The 17,291-nt window shown below is 44.6% G+C and overlaps 3 protein-coding genes across 3 annotated transcripts in view; 1 reads left to right on the top strand and 2 right to left on the bottom strand.

The window, feature by feature from the left end:
- LOC308484060 (uncharacterized protein) overlaps nt 1-13,462 on the top strand; it is a 27,605-nt gene extending 14,143 nt beyond the window's left edge. The window contains exons 3-19 of the mRNA XM_081018546.1: nt 7,801-7,969; nt 8,324-8,465; nt 8,543-8,661; nt 8,775-8,924; nt 9,335-9,477; nt 9,631-9,745; nt 9,857-9,993; nt 10,179-10,298; nt 10,432-10,546; nt 10,814-10,948; nt 11,079-11,243; nt 11,537-11,701; nt 11,810-11,914; nt 12,032-12,137; nt 12,392-12,454; nt 12,701-12,883; nt 12,973-13,462. Coding sequence (XP_080874672.1) covers nt 7,801-7,969; nt 8,324-8,465; nt 8,543-8,661; nt 8,775-8,924; nt 9,335-9,477; nt 9,631-9,745; nt 9,857-9,993; nt 10,179-10,298; nt 10,432-10,546; nt 10,814-10,948; nt 11,079-11,243; nt 11,537-11,701; nt 11,810-11,914; nt 12,032-12,137; nt 12,392-12,454; nt 12,701-12,883; nt 12,973-12,986 — 2,146 coding nt within the window. The 3' untranslated portion in view covers nt 12,987-13,462. The remainder of the gene's footprint in view (nt 1-7,800; nt 7,970-8,323; nt 8,466-8,542; nt 8,662-8,774; nt 8,925-9,334; nt 9,478-9,630; nt 9,746-9,856; nt 9,994-10,178; nt 10,299-10,431; nt 10,547-10,813; nt 10,949-11,078; nt 11,244-11,536; nt 11,702-11,809; nt 11,915-12,031; nt 12,138-12,391; nt 12,455-12,700; nt 12,884-12,972) is intronic.
- Nucleotides 1-17,291, bottom strand: part of LOC308483882 (E3 ubiquitin-protein ligase MARCHF5-like) — a 112,254-nt gene that overhangs the window by 46,909 nt on the left and 48,054 nt on the right. The gene's annotated exons all lie outside the window — the stretch shown is intronic.
- The window catches only part of LOC308483875 (uncharacterized protein), an 18,000-nt gene continuing 13,869 nt past the window's right edge, over nt 13,161-17,291 (bottom strand). Inside the window, exon 2 of the mRNA XM_081018169.1 lies at nt 13,161-16,478. Coding sequence (XP_080874295.1) covers nt 14,307-15,422 — 1,116 coding nt within the window. The 5' untranslated portion in view covers nt 15,423-16,478 and the 3' untranslated portion in view covers nt 13,161-14,306. The remainder of the gene's footprint in view (nt 16,479-17,291) is intronic.

Here is a 17,291-nt window from a genome sequence, read left to right as displayed (position 1 = left end):
TTGGGAGCAAGGGACCCTCCCTCCTGCACTGAATTGTTTCTGTTTGTTTTTTTGTAATCGAGTCCTGGCTTGGTTTCACCTCCATTAGTCCTATTCCCAGATGTCATGTGAGGGAAAGCGACCTCATGGTTCTTAATCAATTCAGTTAGGGTGGTAAGCAGATTCAAGCTTTCCGAAAGGAAATTTTTAATTGGCTCAAGTTCTTTGCTTATCTGTGTGAAATGAGTTTTGAGTAACTCTTCGAACATCCCTGACAAGTAGAAGAAAAAGTTGTTCGGGTACTGTAACCTTAAGCTGTTTGGCCATTTGTCTGTCTCAGTCAGCTCAGTCGGGGAAGGGCACCTTAAATTCTCTCCTGATAGGGAGGGGAAAGGAGGCTCGTTTGACATGGCTTCTGGGTTTTCCAGGAATAGCTCCTGTTCTAAACTTGCTTCAGGTCCCTCTTTGGCTAGCTCAGCTTGTTTTAGTTCTGTTGCCAGGTCCACTCCCTCACCTCCAACGTTAGTTTTTTCCAAAAGACAAAACTAAATTTTTCTTATACGCAACGTCTGCAGCAAGAATCCTGGTGGCTAAGTACTGGAAAGGGAATCAGTTACCCACTAGGGGAGAGTGGCTATGTAAGCTTTCAGAATACTTAGAATTAGCCAAATTGACAGACATAATAAGACAAAAACCAAAAAGTGAAGTAAAAAAAGAATGGGAGTGCCTAAATGAATACCTCAAAAGGCAAGGTTCGAGGACAGAAATCTGGCTGAGTCTGGAATAACCTTGTGAAGTGAAAGGATATGAAAGAGGGATTTATATCTAGATGTTAGGATAGAGGTGATAAAGAAAACAGGAAAACAGGAAGACACAATGAGAGATAAAGGAGGTCTGTGGGATTGGTGGAAGTCAGTGTCTTGTTGTTGTTGTTTTAGTGTTTATAATAGTTGCTAAGTACTGAAGTTCTCACCCTGGGCCAGCAGGGGGATACTGTAGATAGTTATGAAATGAAGGATCGAAAAGTGACGTTCAGTGATTGGATAGTTTGTATGCAAATGAAGGATCGAAAAGTGTCATTCAGTGATTGGATAGTTTTAGAAAATGGCAACAGTTACATTGTTCTGGAGCTCTATATAAGCAGGCTGACTGAGCTCCTCAGTTAGTTCTGTTCCAGCTTACAACAAAGAGCTGCTTTGGAAGAATCGCTGTGTCGTCTGATATGTTCGCCCACAACTTAACAATAGTAACTTGTAAGATATGGATTAGGTTTTTTATTATTTTTTTAATTAATATTTATTAAAGTTTCAGAAAGAATAAAATCACATTAATAAACAAGAAAATTTTTAACAAAAACAGAAAAATACACCATACAAAATACAAAATACAAAATAGAAAAAAGTAAAAAAAAGAAAAAAGAAAAAAAAAGAAAAAACAGTTAAAAATAATTCCATCCTTTCATAACCTCTTTTACATTTACTTGTTTCCCGGACTTCCTCATACCTCCCTCTTTTGTATTCCAATTCAGTTTGTAAGCCCAGCAATTTCTTTCCCTCCTTTTTAATTCCAATCCTAAATCTTAATATATTATGACATTAGATTTTTACCTATTTAAACCAATTTTTCCATTTCTCTTAACCTTTTTGATCCTAATCCTTAATCTTGATATATTTATAGCTTTAAAACCTGTACAGCTAGAAGCCACTTAACTTCAATCCAACATCACTCTAACATTCATTGATTTTGCAATGTTTCTGTAAATAATCTTTAAATTTCTTCCAATCTTCTTCCACCGACTCTTCTCCCTGGTCACGGATTCTGCCAGTCATTTCCGCCAGTTCCATATAATCCATCAATTTCATCTGCCATTCCTCCAGTGTGGGTAGCTCTTGTGTCTTCCAATACTTTGCGATGAGTATTCTTGCTGCTGTTGTAGCATACATAAAGAAAGTTCTGTCCTTTTTTAACACCGATTGGCCGACTATGCCCAGGAGAAAGGCCTCTGGTTTCTTCAAGAAGGTATATTTAAATACCTTTTTTAATTCATTATATATCATCTCCCAGAAAGCCTTAATCTTTGGGCACGTCCACCAAAGGTGGAAAAATGTACCTTCAGTTTCTTTACATTTCCAACATTTATTATCGGGCAAATGGTAGATTTTTGCAAGCTTGACTGGGGTCATGTACCACCTGTATATCATTTTCATAATATTCTCTCTTAGGGGAGTACATGCCGTGAACTTCATACCTGTGGTCCATAACTGTTCCCAGTCAGCAAACATAATATTATGTCCAACATCTTGTGCCCATTTAATCAAAGCAGATTTCACCGTTTCATCCTGAGTATTCCATTTCAGCAGCAAGTTATACATTCTTGACAAATTCTTAATTTTGGGTTCTAACAGTTCTGTTTCTAATTTTGATTTTTCCACCTGGAAGCCAATTTTTTTTGTCCAAATTGTATGCCTCCATTATCTGATAATAATGAAGCCAGTCTCGCACTTTATTTTTTAGTTTTTCGAAACTCTGCAGTTTCAATCTATCACCATCTTGTTATAAAATTTCCCAATATTTCCGCCATTTGACCTCCATATTGAGCTTTTTCAGGGCTTTCGCTTCCATCGGTGACAGCCACCTTGGGGTTTTATTTTCCAATAAGTCCTTATATCTTATCCAGACATTAAATAAAGCTTTCCTGACAATATGATTTTTAAATACTTTATGCGCTTTGACCTTGTCATACCACAGATATGCATGCCATCCAAACACATTATTAAAACCTTCTAGATCCAAAATGTCAGTGTTTTCAAGAAGCAGCCATTCTTTCAACCAGCAAAAAGCTGCTGATTCATAATAAAGTTTAAGGTCTGGCAGGGCAAATCCACCTCTCTCCTTTACATCTGTTAATATTTTAAATTTTATTCTGGGCTTCTTGCCCTGCCAGACAAATCTAGAAATATCTCTCTGCCACCTCTTGAAACAGTCCATTTTGTCCACAATTTGCAATGTTTGAAACAGAAACAACATTCTAGGCAATACATTCATTTTTACCGCAGCAATACGGCCCAGCAGTGAAAGCTTCAAATTTGACCAGATTTCTAAATCTTTTTTCACTTCAGCCCAACATTTTTCATAGTTATCTTTAAATAAATTCCCATTTTTTGCTGTCATGTTAATCCCCAGGTATTTAACTTTCTTAACCACTGTTAAACCTGTCACATTCTGAAACCTCTCTCTCCATTGGTGTTAAATTTTTCTCTAAAACCTTAGTTTTTAACTTATTCAATTTAAATCCTGCAACCTGACCAAATTCTTGAATCAGTTCTAAAACCCTTTTGGTACTAGATTCTGGCTCCTGTAACGTCAATACTAAATCATCTGCAAATGCTCTCAATTTGTACTGTTTAGCTCCGACCTGTATACCTTTAACCAACTGGTCCCTTCTAATCATGTTCAGCAAAACCTCTAGGACCGAAATAAAAAGCAGTGGGGAAATTGGGCAACCTTGTCGTGTCCCTTTTTCTATCTTAAATTCTTCCGTCACCACATTATTTACAATTAATTTAGCCTTTTGTTCTGAATAAATTGCACTTATACCGTTTTCAAAGCCTTGGCCTACCCCCATCCCCTGTAGGTTCTTCTTCATAAAACTCCAAGAAATGTTGTCAAAAGCTTTCTCCGCGTCCACAAATATCAAAACTGCTTTAGTATTTATGTTCACTTCTAGTTTTTCCAAAATATCAATTATATTCCTCAAATTGTCAGACAAATGTCTTCCTGGGAGAAAGCCCGCTTGGTCTTTATGAATCTCTTCCATCAACACTTTTTTAAATCTCTTAGCCAAAATGTCTGCAAAAATTTTGTAATCCACATTAAGTAATGATATGGGGCGGTAGTTCTTAAGCTGCGTCTTTTCAGTCTCTGTTTTCGGTACAAGTGTAATATAAGCTTCTTTCCACGACTCTGGTGCCCTTTTCCCCTCCATTATTTCATTACAGACCTCTTTCAAAGGTTGTACTAGCCATTCTTTCAAGGATCTGTAATATCTAGAAGTCAGTCCATCCGGTCCTGGAGATTTACCCAATTGCATGTTCTGAATGGCACCTTCTATCTCCTGTTCAGTTATTTTATAGTTCAACATTAATTTATTTTCTTGAGAGATTTTTTGTAATCCATTTGTTTTCAAAAATTGATCTAGATCAGTTTCTTTCAGTGGCCCTTGTGTATATAGTTGTTTAAAGTACCTCTGGAAACAATTTCTAATCTCAGCTGGGTTCTGTATATTCCTTCCTTCCACTTCTAGATTCGTAACTGTATTTAATTTTTGTCTTTTTTTCATTTGCCAAGCCAACAGTTTCCCACATTTGTTAGCCGACTCGAATGTCTTTTGTCTCATTTGTTTAATTTTCCATTCTATTTCCTGATTCGTCATTTTCATGTATTGTACTTGGTATAGCTTTAATTCTCTCAGAATCTCTTGGGATTTTGGATTTGTTCTCAATCTTTTTTCACTTTCCTTTATTTTCTCCAATATTTTATCCTTCTTCTGATTTTGAATTCTCTTCTTTACTGCATTCTGTTGTATCAAGAACCCTCTCATAACCGCTTTACTTGCGTTCCAGATTACTCTTTTTTCCACGTTGGTATTCATATTTATCTCAAAATAATCTCTCAAGGTTTTTTGGGCCTTCTTTAACACTTCTTCATCTCTAAATAAGGTGTCATTCATCCTCCATCTGAAGGAGCCAGTTGGTATTAGTTTCATTTCCATCTTGACAGCATTATGGTCAGAGCAAGTTTTCGGGCAGATTTCCACCTTTCTTGTCTTTGGTGCCATTCCTCTAGTTACCCATATTTGGTCAATTCTTGTCCATGTCATTTTGGCTTCAGAAAAGAAGGTTCCCTCTTTAGCCATGGGGTTTCTTGTTCTCCAAATATCAACTAAGTCCAAGTTGTCTGTCATCTCAAAAAAGGTTTTCGGTAGTCTACCATCCTTGGTGACTACCTGTCTTTGTGCCTTGTCCATATGTGTAGATACCACTCCATTCATATCTCCCATCAAAATCATGTTATAATCTAGATAGTCCATCAGAGTCTCATGCAACTTCTTAAAAAAGTCAGATTTCCCCTCGTTTGGTGCATAAATCCCTACTATCAAAAATTTTTCTCCTTGTGTTTGAATTTCAATTGCCACAAATCTTCCTTGGTCATCTTTAAAAATAAATTTCTGAGATAGTCTGTCCTTTGCGTAAATCACAACTCCTCTTTTTTTTACTTTATCCGATGAAATAAACTCCTGACCAAGTCTTTTATTAATCAATAGTTTCCTGTGTAACCTTGTTATATGTGTTTCTTGTAGGCAAATCAAGTCCAATTGTTCCTTTTTTAATAAATGAAACACAGATTTCCTTCTCTGGGGAGAGTTCAAACCATTACAATTCCAACTTAATAGTTGCAGGGCCATGATGTAATTATTTTGGTTCTCCTCCAACGGCACCCAGTGCCTGTTCCTGTTCCGTCGGTGGTATCACGTTTCTCAGGCGGTCTTTTAGTTCCAGAGATAGTCCTGGTGTGTCTAAAGTTTCTCTTACAATTGCTCTTAACTCTCCTGTAACTTTCTTCTGTAGGTCTTCTCCGTGGTCTCTCCAAAATTTGTCTTTGTCGTCTTCTGATCTTATTTTTATCTTCTTTCCTTTGTAACTAAAGGATAGGCCTTGAGGAAATTCCCACCTAAAGATAATTCCGTTACTTCTCAACAGGGTAACCAGGTCTTTGTAGTTAAACCTGAGATCCAGAAGATGTTTCGGAATATCCTTGAATATCTCCACTTTTGACTGTTGTATTTCCAAAGTCTTCTGGAAATGCAAACTCAAAATCTTGTCTCTCTCTTCTTTTGTTCGGAGGGTGATCAAACAGTCTCTCACCCTGTTCTTTCTCCCTCCTTTTCCAAGTCTAAAAGCACTCACTATTTTAAAACTATCTTTCCCCAAATCTGGGTTCCAAAAATCTAGGAATTCCTGCGTAAGAAATTCAACTAAGTTGTCTTTCTCCACTTCAGGTACAGCCCTGACCCTTAAGTTCACTTGTTTCTCCTTCAACTCGATCATAGACAGGATTGACTTATGGTCTTCAAGTTGTTTATGTAGCGGTGGTATCTTCTCTTGAACCACTGTAACAGTAGCTGTAGCAATTTCTTTAGCCTCTTCGGCAATCTTACGTGTCGAAGCAGATTCCTGTAATAATTTCTGAATAGTTTCTGTGTTAGTATTTACTTTCTGTCCCAAATTATTGATACTTGCCGTATTTTGGTTAATACTTGTCGTATTTTGATCAATCTTATCCGATGCCTCGGCTACTTGTTTACTTATTCTATCCAAAGATTCATTAATTTTAGCCAGTGCCTGAGCCAGGGCATCGTCACTTGCCATACCTTTAGTTCTAGGTTGTGCCGATGAGGTTGCTGTTGGAACTCTGGGGGGGCCAGATGTCGAGGCCCTCCTTTGCAATCCACCGTCTGTGCGAAATACTCTGCCAGACCTTGTTGCTTGTAACAAGTCTATCTTCTCTTTCCCATCTGCCATAACCCTCTAGATAAAACTCAAGGTCAGTCACACAGTCAGAGTCAAAGTTGTTTTGGAATGGAAAGTTCCCAGGAAATTGTTGTGGGAGATTTCCTCAGGCCAGCTGCAGTTGTAACTAGTTCCAAATTCCACTAGGGGGACACTGTAACAGTCATAAAGTTCTTAAAGTAATTTACTTCTCCCTTTAGTCCCCCAATAGACCAGAAAGATAACAATCTATCTTAGGCTGTTACTTTAAGACCAGGAGATACCTATCAGCAATATTGTGACCAAGTTGTATTTCAGATGCAGAGCTAGCTGTCAAAATATGTTCAAAGACAGTACATTCTCTTAGGCTTCTTACTGACACTGGGAACCCGTTCCAGGGGTTTTGAGCGGTGGTTTTTGTCTCCTCTTCCTCTCTTTTTCTTAGGAAAATAACGTTCAAGTCTCCCCCCCCCCCCAAATTGAGGGAGGAAACTCACGGTTAGATGATCGGATTGTAATCCTTTTGCGCGTCCTTTAAAGCTTCCGCTTTCAAGTTCAGTGCTTTGTTCTATTTACAAGAGCGGGAGGCAGACTTCCTTTTTATACCTCTCCGCTTCGGCCAATTACTTCCAATTTTTGTACAGTTCCTTTAATTTCGAAGTTATCCTACTCACGGATCGTTGTTTTCGGAGCCAAATTGTCAAGGAAAAAAGGCAGCGCTCTCCGGCAACAGCTACGCGGCTTCACTCCACAGAAGAAGCAGACGACTCACAGCACAGCGCCACTTCCCCGCTCTGTTCCGGAGCCCGTTGCCGGGTTCCTTTGCAGATTGGGGGGGTGCAGACAGTGCCCGCCGAGTCCCAGGGTCACAGGCTTCCCCCGCCTGTGATTTAAGGGGTCCCCGCTGCGCCGAAGCGGTATCAGACCCTATTTCTGTGGAGCGGGTTCCCTCTGGATCAGAGGGAATCCGCCATTACCGTTGGCGCCACCTCCGGAAGTGGTTTTTTTAAAATTTTATTTGGTTTTTTGTTGTTGCCTTCTTTAGTATTCGAATGTTGATTTTTGTGTGTTGTGTACTGTTATTTTTAGATATCTTTCGTGTTGTTGTTGTTGTTGTTGTTGTGTGGAAAATACTAATAAAATTTATTTAAAACAAAACAAAAAACCCCAACCCCCCCCCCGGTCCATTTCTATGGTGGTGGTGCTTGGGGTCTTTGAAGGATGGGAGGCAATAAAAACATTTTACAAAAGTGCTACTCCTCTCTCCCCTCAGCATCCCAACCACAGCTTCTCCGGATGCGGCTGACCTTCCTCCTGAAAGCGGCAGCAGGGACCAGCTGAAGACCAAACTTATGGATGTCGTCGCAACGATGAAGAGTGGGAAGATCCGAAGGAAGGCGCTCCGAGATCTTTCCGCCTTCCTGCAGAAGATCCAGGAATATGTGAGTTTCTGAAGGGAAGAATTGCAATCATGCAGGGCTGTCAAGGCCTTCAGGCTGCTGCTTCTAGGCCCACCCTGCAAGGTGCCCAATGGACAATCAGGCATCCCAGCACTTATCAAAAATTGAGAACAGAGCTGGGCCATAGCAGAACGAATCCCAGTGAGTAAAACAGCTGAGAAAAGAAGTAAAAAGCGAACATCAGGAAAAGAGGGGTGGGAAGTCAAGAAGAAATGTTTTTTTTCTGCATAGGATGCAAAATGTTTTGGAATGTTTGGAAGATTTAATTAAAATGTTATGGGAAAAATGGTGATGGGTTGCTTCTCTTATCAGTCACTTCTCTTGGTTTCTTCTCAGCCATCGGTGGCGCTTTCTGCATCCTCCCTTGGCCAACTGGTGGCGATTTCCTGTCTTTGTGCGTTGGATCCAGACCCGGAGAGCAGGCAGCGGGCAGCAGAGGCCCTCTGCCATCTTCTGCCCATCCTGCGGCGCAACGAAGGTAAGACTGGAAGAATGCATCCCAGCATGGGGTGGGGTGAGCAAGACCCAAACTAACCCTTTGGCTTTTCTTTGCAGAGATGCTAGCACGAACATCATGGAACCAAACGCTCATCATCAGAGCTGAGAAGGTCCTCAAATCCACCGGAGGACCGGTTCCTGAATTGTTCGTGAATAACTGTTACTCTCTTGCCAGGGTAAGTCGCTGTCTCTCAAGCCACATGTTCTGGGTTCCGCAGAGGCAGCACCTGGGCTTTCTGCTCCCCAGCCCTCCCCTGTGGGCATCTCTGACCTTCCTCTCTTGCTTCAGGTCTTTGGCGCCTTTCTCCCTGCGGAGCAGCTCTTGGAGGCCATGTGCTTCCTGGCCAGAGACCTGGTTGTCGAGAGCAGCTTCAACCCGTTGGATATCTCCCACTTACTGCAAGAATTCATCAAGCAGTTTGGCGGCACAAAAGTGGAGGTAAGGCGTCTGCAAAGGTAGGAGAGAAGATTCTCCGCTTTGGTGTAGGGGAGGCAACCTCATGCCATTGGGTGGCCAGGGCACATGTTAGTTGAGAGGGGCCTGGCAATGTCAGGACAAGAACCTCAGCCAAGGGTCCTGAGAAACATGGGTTCAGGGATGGGGAATCCTCCTCCTTCTGGGAGCAGACTGGCAAACTTCTTTTCTTGGCCCACAATGGATAGGGGAACTGGTGCCCTGGAGCTGCCCCGGTTCAATACTTCCAAGGACCCTGAGTGGTACCTTGGAAGGAAGATGGCTGTGGTGGCACAGGTCAAGGGTCCCTCTTTCAATGAGGGATGGAGGGATCCGCCTGCAGACAGCCCCACTTCCTTGTACTCTCCAAGCAACCCTCTCCTTTTCTCTGACAGGTGAAGGTGCTGCTGGAGGCCTTCTATAAGATCAGCCAGGGGCCTACAGTGCAAGGCAGAAGCATGGCCGTCTTCGCTTTGTCCATCTTGTCGCACCACCACCTGGCGACAGTGGTTGAATATCTCCTCCAGTTTCCCTTTGGGTATGGAGCCCTCCAGGTTCTACTGGGATAAGGGGAAGGTTGGCAAGCTGCAGGGCTTGCTCAGAAAGCCCTTGCTGCCATTTCCTCTCTCTGGAGCATGGCAGCAAGCAGGAGACTTGAATCTGACCATTGCTTTTGTTTTTGCATTCACAGAGACTGCGAGAGAGTATGGAAGGAGGTTTTAGCATCGGCCGATCCAGAACAACTGATCCATCTCATGGCCGAGCAGATTTACCAAAGCCCCTTGGCAGAATCTGCCACCCAAGTGGTAAGGACCAACCACCTGCTTTCTGGCTTCCTTCTTCCCAGGGTAATGTTGAGGGGTTCCTGTATTCTGCAGAAAAGCAGAGAAAGTGACTTGCACCCCTCTCTCTTCCAGCAACATCTCACCAGCCTTTTGCACGCCATCCTCAGGATGGAGGACTACAAGGCAGCTGTGCGCCGGAACTTCCCACAGCTGCTGATCGCTCTCCTGGGGATGGTTATGAACTTCCACTATGACCAGGAATTCCTCGGGTGAGTAGTGTGTTGCAAGGGGACCAATGGAGTCCTTTCCCCTTCAACCTCGGGGGGTTTCCAGTCCAGCTTGGTTTTCCAAGGGAGGCTCTCCTTCAGGCGGCTGCTAGGGAGGAAGGATGGGGAAAGAATTTGAGTGTGTGACAATGACCCTCCTGGTGAACATGGTCTTGCTTTGGTTCCAGAGGGGCTAAGGAAGTTCTGCACCTCCTTCTTGGCACCACTGGAGAGCAAGTGGAGGCGGCCATCGTTGACCAACTTTTCTGCCGGGAGAATTTCAGCCAGGGGTTGTCTGCCATGGTGAGGTAAGAGGAAGAACGCGATGACCTTCCCCAGTGGTCTGGCAAACGGAGCTGAAGGCACGGGATCGGACTGTGCCCCTGTTTGCTTCCTGCGGTGTCTTTCCCTTCCTTACCAAGATCTGTTTCTCCATTTCAGAGCTGTCGGTAAGCGACGCTGGTGGATCCCTCCCATGGTGGAAAATATCATCGCTGCTCTCGAGGACCAGGAGTTTGCCGGAGTGCCACAAGTCGCGGCAGCTATCTACATCGAGGTGAGGGGGACTGACGCGGGAGGAAATGGGTGCAGCAAGGAGGCCCTGGCTTGGTTTCTGCCGAGTGTTGGGCTACTTTGAGCCTAAGGACTGTTGCCTGTTTTAGTGCTCCTCAGAGTAGACCCATTGGATTTGATGTACATGACAAACTTTGATACATTCACTTCAGTGGGTTTGCTCTGTGCAGAATTGCAAATGGTGGGTAAAAGGAGAACCTGCCTCAGCCTCTCATCCCTGAAGAGTTTCTTTCTCTTTGGGCCTCTTTAGCTGCTCAGCTGTCGTCTGGAGGTCTATCCCTGTGAAGATACACTGGAGCAGCTCCTCAACTGGCTGGCACACGACCACCTGCAAGTCCAGAAGCTCAGCGTCAGAGGGATATCCCTGCTTCTGGACTCTGACACGGCAAGTGATGCTCAGAGGGAGGGGGGAGGGGGGGTACAGATCTCGATTCTAATCATGGTCCAGCACTCTTTTGCTGGCACAATACTGAAGGGCCTTTCAGACCTTTGAAAAGATTCTCTCTTTTGTGTAGGACCCTTCGCTTCGGCGGCTGTTGCTGCTGGATTCCCTCCCTTCTGCAGAAGCTGATGTCCTCCCAGAGTTGATAGAGCTAGTAGACCAAGCCTACCATTCCAGGGAGCTGGGAGAGGAAGACCTGAAGATGCTGGCGGCAACCTACTGTGGTCTGGCTGCCCATGTGAGTGTTAGGGAAAACATGACATCACACCCGGTGGAGGAGGAATGCTTTGGAAGAGTAAGGGTGGGGTTTAGACTGGCATGCAGCGGAGATGTTCTGGCTTCAGGAGGGTATTCCTCTGGAGCACCTGCTCTTGGAAGCCTGCCTGGAAAACACAGGGGGAGAGTCACCCCTGCCCCCAGTCTCCCCCAGGAGGAGGATAGGGGGCTGAGCAGCCTCAAAACACCCCAGTGGGCAGGAGAAAGGAAACTGATCTGATGAGAAATACAACCTCTGATATTTTCTGCCTACAGGAGGAAGCCTCCGTCCGGGCATCAGCCATCCAACATCTGGGGCTGCTTCGGGGCTGGGTGAGAGACCAAAGGCTTCCCATAACAACAACAACAGAAGAAGAAGAAGCCATTCACGAACTGGTTGTGGTCCTCATTCACCTCGAAGATGAGGACGAGGTGGCCAAGGTGAGGGCCAAAGAGGTGGACTTACACAGTAGGAGGGAGGGATTGTTCTCAGGAGCTTCCGAGACTATGTACCGCAATTTGTAACCCTCTTCTCTTCTTGTGTTGCAGGCTGCAAGGAGGGCTCTTTCCCATCTAGCCCCTCAAGTCAAGTGGTGGGCTCATCCCAACAAATTTAGCCTCCACTTTGCTCTGCACCAGGCTGCCAAGCATCTGGTAAGGTCCCTCTGCTTCGTTGGCAGCTTTGCCCAGGCATGTCTTTGGGAGTGCAAGGCTCTTCTGCCGTGCTCTCAAGCCTCTCTGGTGCCACTTCTCCTTTGTCTTTGCCGACAGAGTAAGACCTTCAGCAAGGACATCCTTCGGAGTGCTGCCTTAACATGTGCGAAGCCGTCTGCCAACAGGCTGCCAGCAGTCTCCAGGGTGGCAGCTCTGCTTCTGGGTAAGTCAAGCAACGTCCTTCCCTGGTAGGGATGGACAGAAACGTCTTGGTAATGATGGCAGGGAGGATGGACATGTCCCCAGGCCACCTGCTAGGTAGGCCTCCATCTGTGCCCAGATCTTGCTCTGAGTGCTCCGTGAGGGTGGAGGCCTCTAGACGCAGCAGAGCATACCTGTCCTCCTGCCGAGCTGCGTCTGTCTCCCCTTGCTTTGCATCGAGATGACGTCCCTTTTCTTGCCTATTTCTCTCTCTAGGTCATCTGGCTTTCCGGGATGCCAGTTTCATCCACAATCAAGACATGGCATCCTATGGAACATGTGAGTGAGACATACGGAGGGCAGGGAGGGATGCTTCTGCTGAGAAAGGTCTTCAGGGGAAGGCAAATTCTCAGATGTATGTTCAGACAGAGGTGCCACAAGATGAACATGCAAAGAGAATTGGAATATGACTTCACTGCTCTCTCTCACACACAAACACACCTGACGGCTGTTTTCATATTGTTGATGGATGGCTCTTTTCCTGTGTATCTCCGCCTTGCTTAACCTTTCTCCCTTGCCACTCAGGGCTGGAAGAGATGCAGCAGCACAAGGAAGAAGGGCTCAGGCAGACAGGGAGGAGCTGCCTGAACATCATGCAGCGGGCCTATAAACATCGGAATAAAGGCAGGGTCCAGCGCTTTTTGAGGAGGCTGCTCCACTGCGTTCACAGGGAACCTTACCCGCAGGACTTCCTGAGCTGCATGCCAGGTGAGTGAGGCATCTGGTGGGCTATTGGGACATCTGGTGGGCTGTTTGGAGGTGACGTTTCTCAAGGAGCCCCTTTCTCCTCCTGACAGAACATCTGCAGTAGCGCCAGGCCAAGGCAACGTAACATCAGAGTTGTGCTGCAGAGATACCATCTTCTGCTCTCCATGGGATCCAGTCTGGACCAGCGCCAGGAACATCAACGCCATCAGGATGGACCAAGAGGAGTGGTGCTGCCCTCACGACCCTCCGTACACAGCGGTAGGAAACCTTTTTGTTGTTGTTGTGTTTCTTGTTGATGTTGTTTTGGATTGTTGATTTTATTGATTTTGAATCTCAGGGTGGTTCACAACACCATGTATATGAAGCACAAAATACATAATAAGAATAATCACTGCACAAAATTCATAATAAAAATATCAGAACATAATATAAATTAAAATAATAAAAACATACTAAAAAGAGCCACAAGACTAATGTATGCACACTAATAAACAATACAAAAGCCCTGAAACAACACTCCAGCCCACAAATACAAAATCTAAATCAACATAACACATTTAACAACCATTTAAAACTACCCCACCTTCTTGAAGAAGGCTGATATATTAGAAGGTTGGAATACGAGGTTTGGATGGCACGCCTACCTAACATACAACAAAGTGGCAGTGCATAAGGACTTTTAAAATCATATAGTAAGAATTTCATTATACAAGGTCTGGGATAAGTACTACAGACTATTAGAGCCCAAAAAACCCTGGTGGGTATCCCCAGTGGAGATGATAACGGTAAAAAAGACAAACATGGACACAAATTGGGCAACTTACCAACAATTAATAAAGGTAGAACAGGGCCAATTAATAATCAAATTGTATGAAGAAATTAAACAGTATTGTAACGGCTGGATTCAATATCACCAAATAGTGCATATATTTAATCAGGATAAGAAAATTGGTTTTGGAGAAAAGAAGTCATTCTTACAAAAGGAATTAGTACAAACTAATAAAAAGACCCTATCTAGGATGTATGATCTACTTTTGGAATGGGAACTCAAGGATGAGATGCTAAAGGACGTTATGATAAAGTGGGCACAGGATTTTGGCCACAACATAATGTTAGCTGTGGAAATTTGACATCAATTTCACAGCATGTTATACAATAAGGGAGAATCTAATGAAAATGATCTACCGATGGTACCTAACCCCTGCCCCAAGGAATCGACAAAAATCTATAAGCAAAAAACCAATGTGTGCTGGAGATGTAACACCGAGATAGGAACAATGTACCATATTTGGTGGGGTGTAAGGAGATAAAAAGCTTTTGGAACAAAGTTCATGAAGAAATCATTAAGATTTTTTAAAAAAAACCATTCAATAAGAAATCAGAAGCGTATGTTGCAAACATATAAGGAATACCTGTTACCCATTCAAAATATGGTCAAGAATCGACAGATGCAGCAATGGTTATCATTTATAAGGGCCTGTAATTTTGGCAACTCGTCCTCAGTAGTGTTGTTGAGGTCATGAAACTTCACTCTGCATTTGCCTTCCGGGACTATTTTACAAAAACCTCCTGATTTGGCGAGGAGATAGTCAAGAGCAAGTCTATTAGCTGCTGCTATCTGGTTCAAATCCTCAATCTCAGATTGCAACTGTCGGAGGATATGTGTAGTGGCATTGATGGTTTTCTCCAACCTGCATGTTAGGGCAAATAGTGCTTCACGATTTTGTTCAGCCACAACTCCCGGATGTATGCCAATGGTGAGGATGCTAACGAAGCCTCCACCAACAGCACCCACAGAGCGGGCCAGGAAAATCTCATCACTGCACTGTTCCCCTTGGACTTCTCTCCTCTTTCTGTTTCTAAGAGAGGGTAGAGGAGGAAAAGCCTCCACAGTCACGGGGAAAGTAAAGGCACCTATTCCCACCCACTGATAATTACCAGGGTGGTAATTAGTGGCTAGTCCATTATACAAGAACCAAAGATTGGGGTCCTTGATCAGCCAGCCAGAACAGATGGATCCCTGTCCAGTGAAGTTGACTGTATATTGGCGAAAGTATGGATACAGATCTGAGGATGTGGTGTTGCTTTGGTAAGAGGCGTTGAAAGAACCCCACAACCAAAACTTAGCAGTGCACTGTGTGTAATTTCCCAGCCAACCTTTATGTTGGTGGTGCTGGACATGCGACCAATCTTTCCATTTGGCGTTCCATGATCCAGAGGCATAACAACAAAAGCACAAGCCCTGGGTGGTTCTGGAGAACCTGAAATATCGGTAGGAGGTATCATTCATTTCAGAAGGAGGTGTCACGAAAAGGCCACTTTGATTATACAGTAGGCCTGCCAAGACAATGTCAGGGTCCCTGATTAGTCCTGGGATGAGGGACATGTCAGCTACCTTTCTAGGGGGTTCATAATAAAGGGTGACATTTTCTCCATATATTTGAAACATCTGCTTAGCATTCTTTACAAAAACATTTTCTTTTGTCATTGGTCTCCTCAAGGTCAAGATGCACATCAGGGTTAACATCAACTTCATCATGATCAAGGAACTCCATGGGTTCAAGGAGCCCAAGGATATCAACAATTCCTCGTGGGTAGTAAAAGAAGATAAGAAGGAGAACAGTTATTATTACTGTAAGAAGAACTGGAGGTAACCAAGACCAGAGCATACCTGGAGAGTGAGCCAACCCTCCGTTCAGCCGCACCCAGTAGAGCCTCTTAGTGGTTCCCGGGTTCTGGTCGAACTGGAGTGGTCAATTCACACTGTATACACCCTGCTATTGCTACTCAAAAAGGGTTTGTGGGGGGGGCGGAGGAAAGAAGGGAGGAAAGAAGGCTACTGTGACCAGTATGGTGGGAGGAAGTGCACCTTGGGGTGGTGGGTGAGAGAACCTTACTATAGTTCTTTTAGGTTCCCCTGGGCATTTACCTCCTATGATAGGTTGGTCTTGGCCGAAACCCTTCTAAGGGTATATGGGTATATGCCACAGCTGCCTTGGTAATGCTTCTACCTAAACGGGTATGTACCAATCATGAAAATACAAGGGAATATGACGTCCGTAATCCTCCAACAACTCTCCCCACTTATCAATTATGTTCCCTAGCCCATCCACATTCCTTACTTCTATCTGTACAGCGGGTCTGTATTTAAATCTGGCACAAATTGAGGACTGGCTGATAATTCAACTGGTAAAGATCCTCCCATCTGCCGGTGCAGTTCCTCAATCTTCAGGTGTGCGTAGACTCACTGGCTTCCGGTGCAGTGAGAACAGACCGGGTGTCTGGGGCTCGTGCCCTAACCCACTCCCGGTGGGGCTAGGGGCAGGGGTTCCTGGTGATCTTCAACTTCAGGGGGTGCAAAGAATTCTGCTCACAGTTCCGATGACCCTCAGACCGCTTCAGATGAGAATGATCAATCCAGGGGGTCACCTCGGCCACTTTCACCGTGGTAGGCATTGCAAGCAAGATGGCATATGGACCACGCCACTTAGGAGCCAACGGGTTGTTCTTCCACTCCTTCACCCACACATCATCTCCAGGCTGTAAGGGCTGTATGGGTTCAGCCAGACTGATTGGCGTACGTTCAAGGGCCCACCTGTTAAGAGAAGTCAAAACACAAGAGAGAGACTGGATTTGTACTGATGTACTCTGTCCTCCCGTTTGCACTAAGTCTGCTCTTATTTCTGTGGTAAGTGGAGGAGGTCTTCCATACAAAAGCTCAAAGGGAGAGAGCTTTAGCCTCTTGGTGGGTGCACATCTGATCCTGAGCAAGGCTACGGGTAGAAAGTCCACCCAATTGCCATGAGTTTCCTGGCACAATTTGGCCAGCTGTGATTTAAGAGTCCAGTTCATTCTTTCTGTCTTGCCGGAACTCTGTGGTCGGTAGGCAGCATGCAGTTTCCATTGTATCTGCAGGGCTTTGCATACACCTTCCACTAACAAAGCGATAAAGGCTGGTCCATTATCACTGCCTATACTGCTTGGTAGCCCAAATCTCGGGATGATCTCGGTTAAGAGGTGCTTAACAACTTCCTGGGCTGTCTCAGTCCTTGTGAGATACGCCTCAACCCACCCTGTCAGAGTATCCACAAAGACAAGTAGATAACGATAGCCTCTTGCCCTAGGCATTTCCGTGAATTCCACAATCATGTTCTCCATTGGCATTAAGCCTGTCTGCTGTACTCCTGGAGGAAGTACTGGGCCCTGCTTGGGGTTGTTTTTGGCACATAGGAGACACGTTCTTGACACGGCCTCAGCCAGCTGAGATAGCCTGGCGATATAGAATTGCCTGCCTAGGCCTTCTCGCAAGGCTGTGGCTGCATAATGAGTGGACTTGTGGTACCGCTTCACCACTTCTCTGCCTAGGGTTTCTGGGACAAAAACTCGCTGATCTGGCAATATGAACCAT

Source organism: Podarcis pityusensis (assembly GCF_964106645.2).
Source record: "Podarcis pityusensis genome assembly, chromosome: 8".
Classification (NCBI taxonomy): Eukaryota; Metazoa; Chordata; class Lepidosauria; order Squamata; family Lacertidae; genus Podarcis; species Podarcis pityusensis.
Note: the sequence above shows the minus strand (reverse complement) of the source record. Positions and strands in the feature narration are given on the sequence as shown.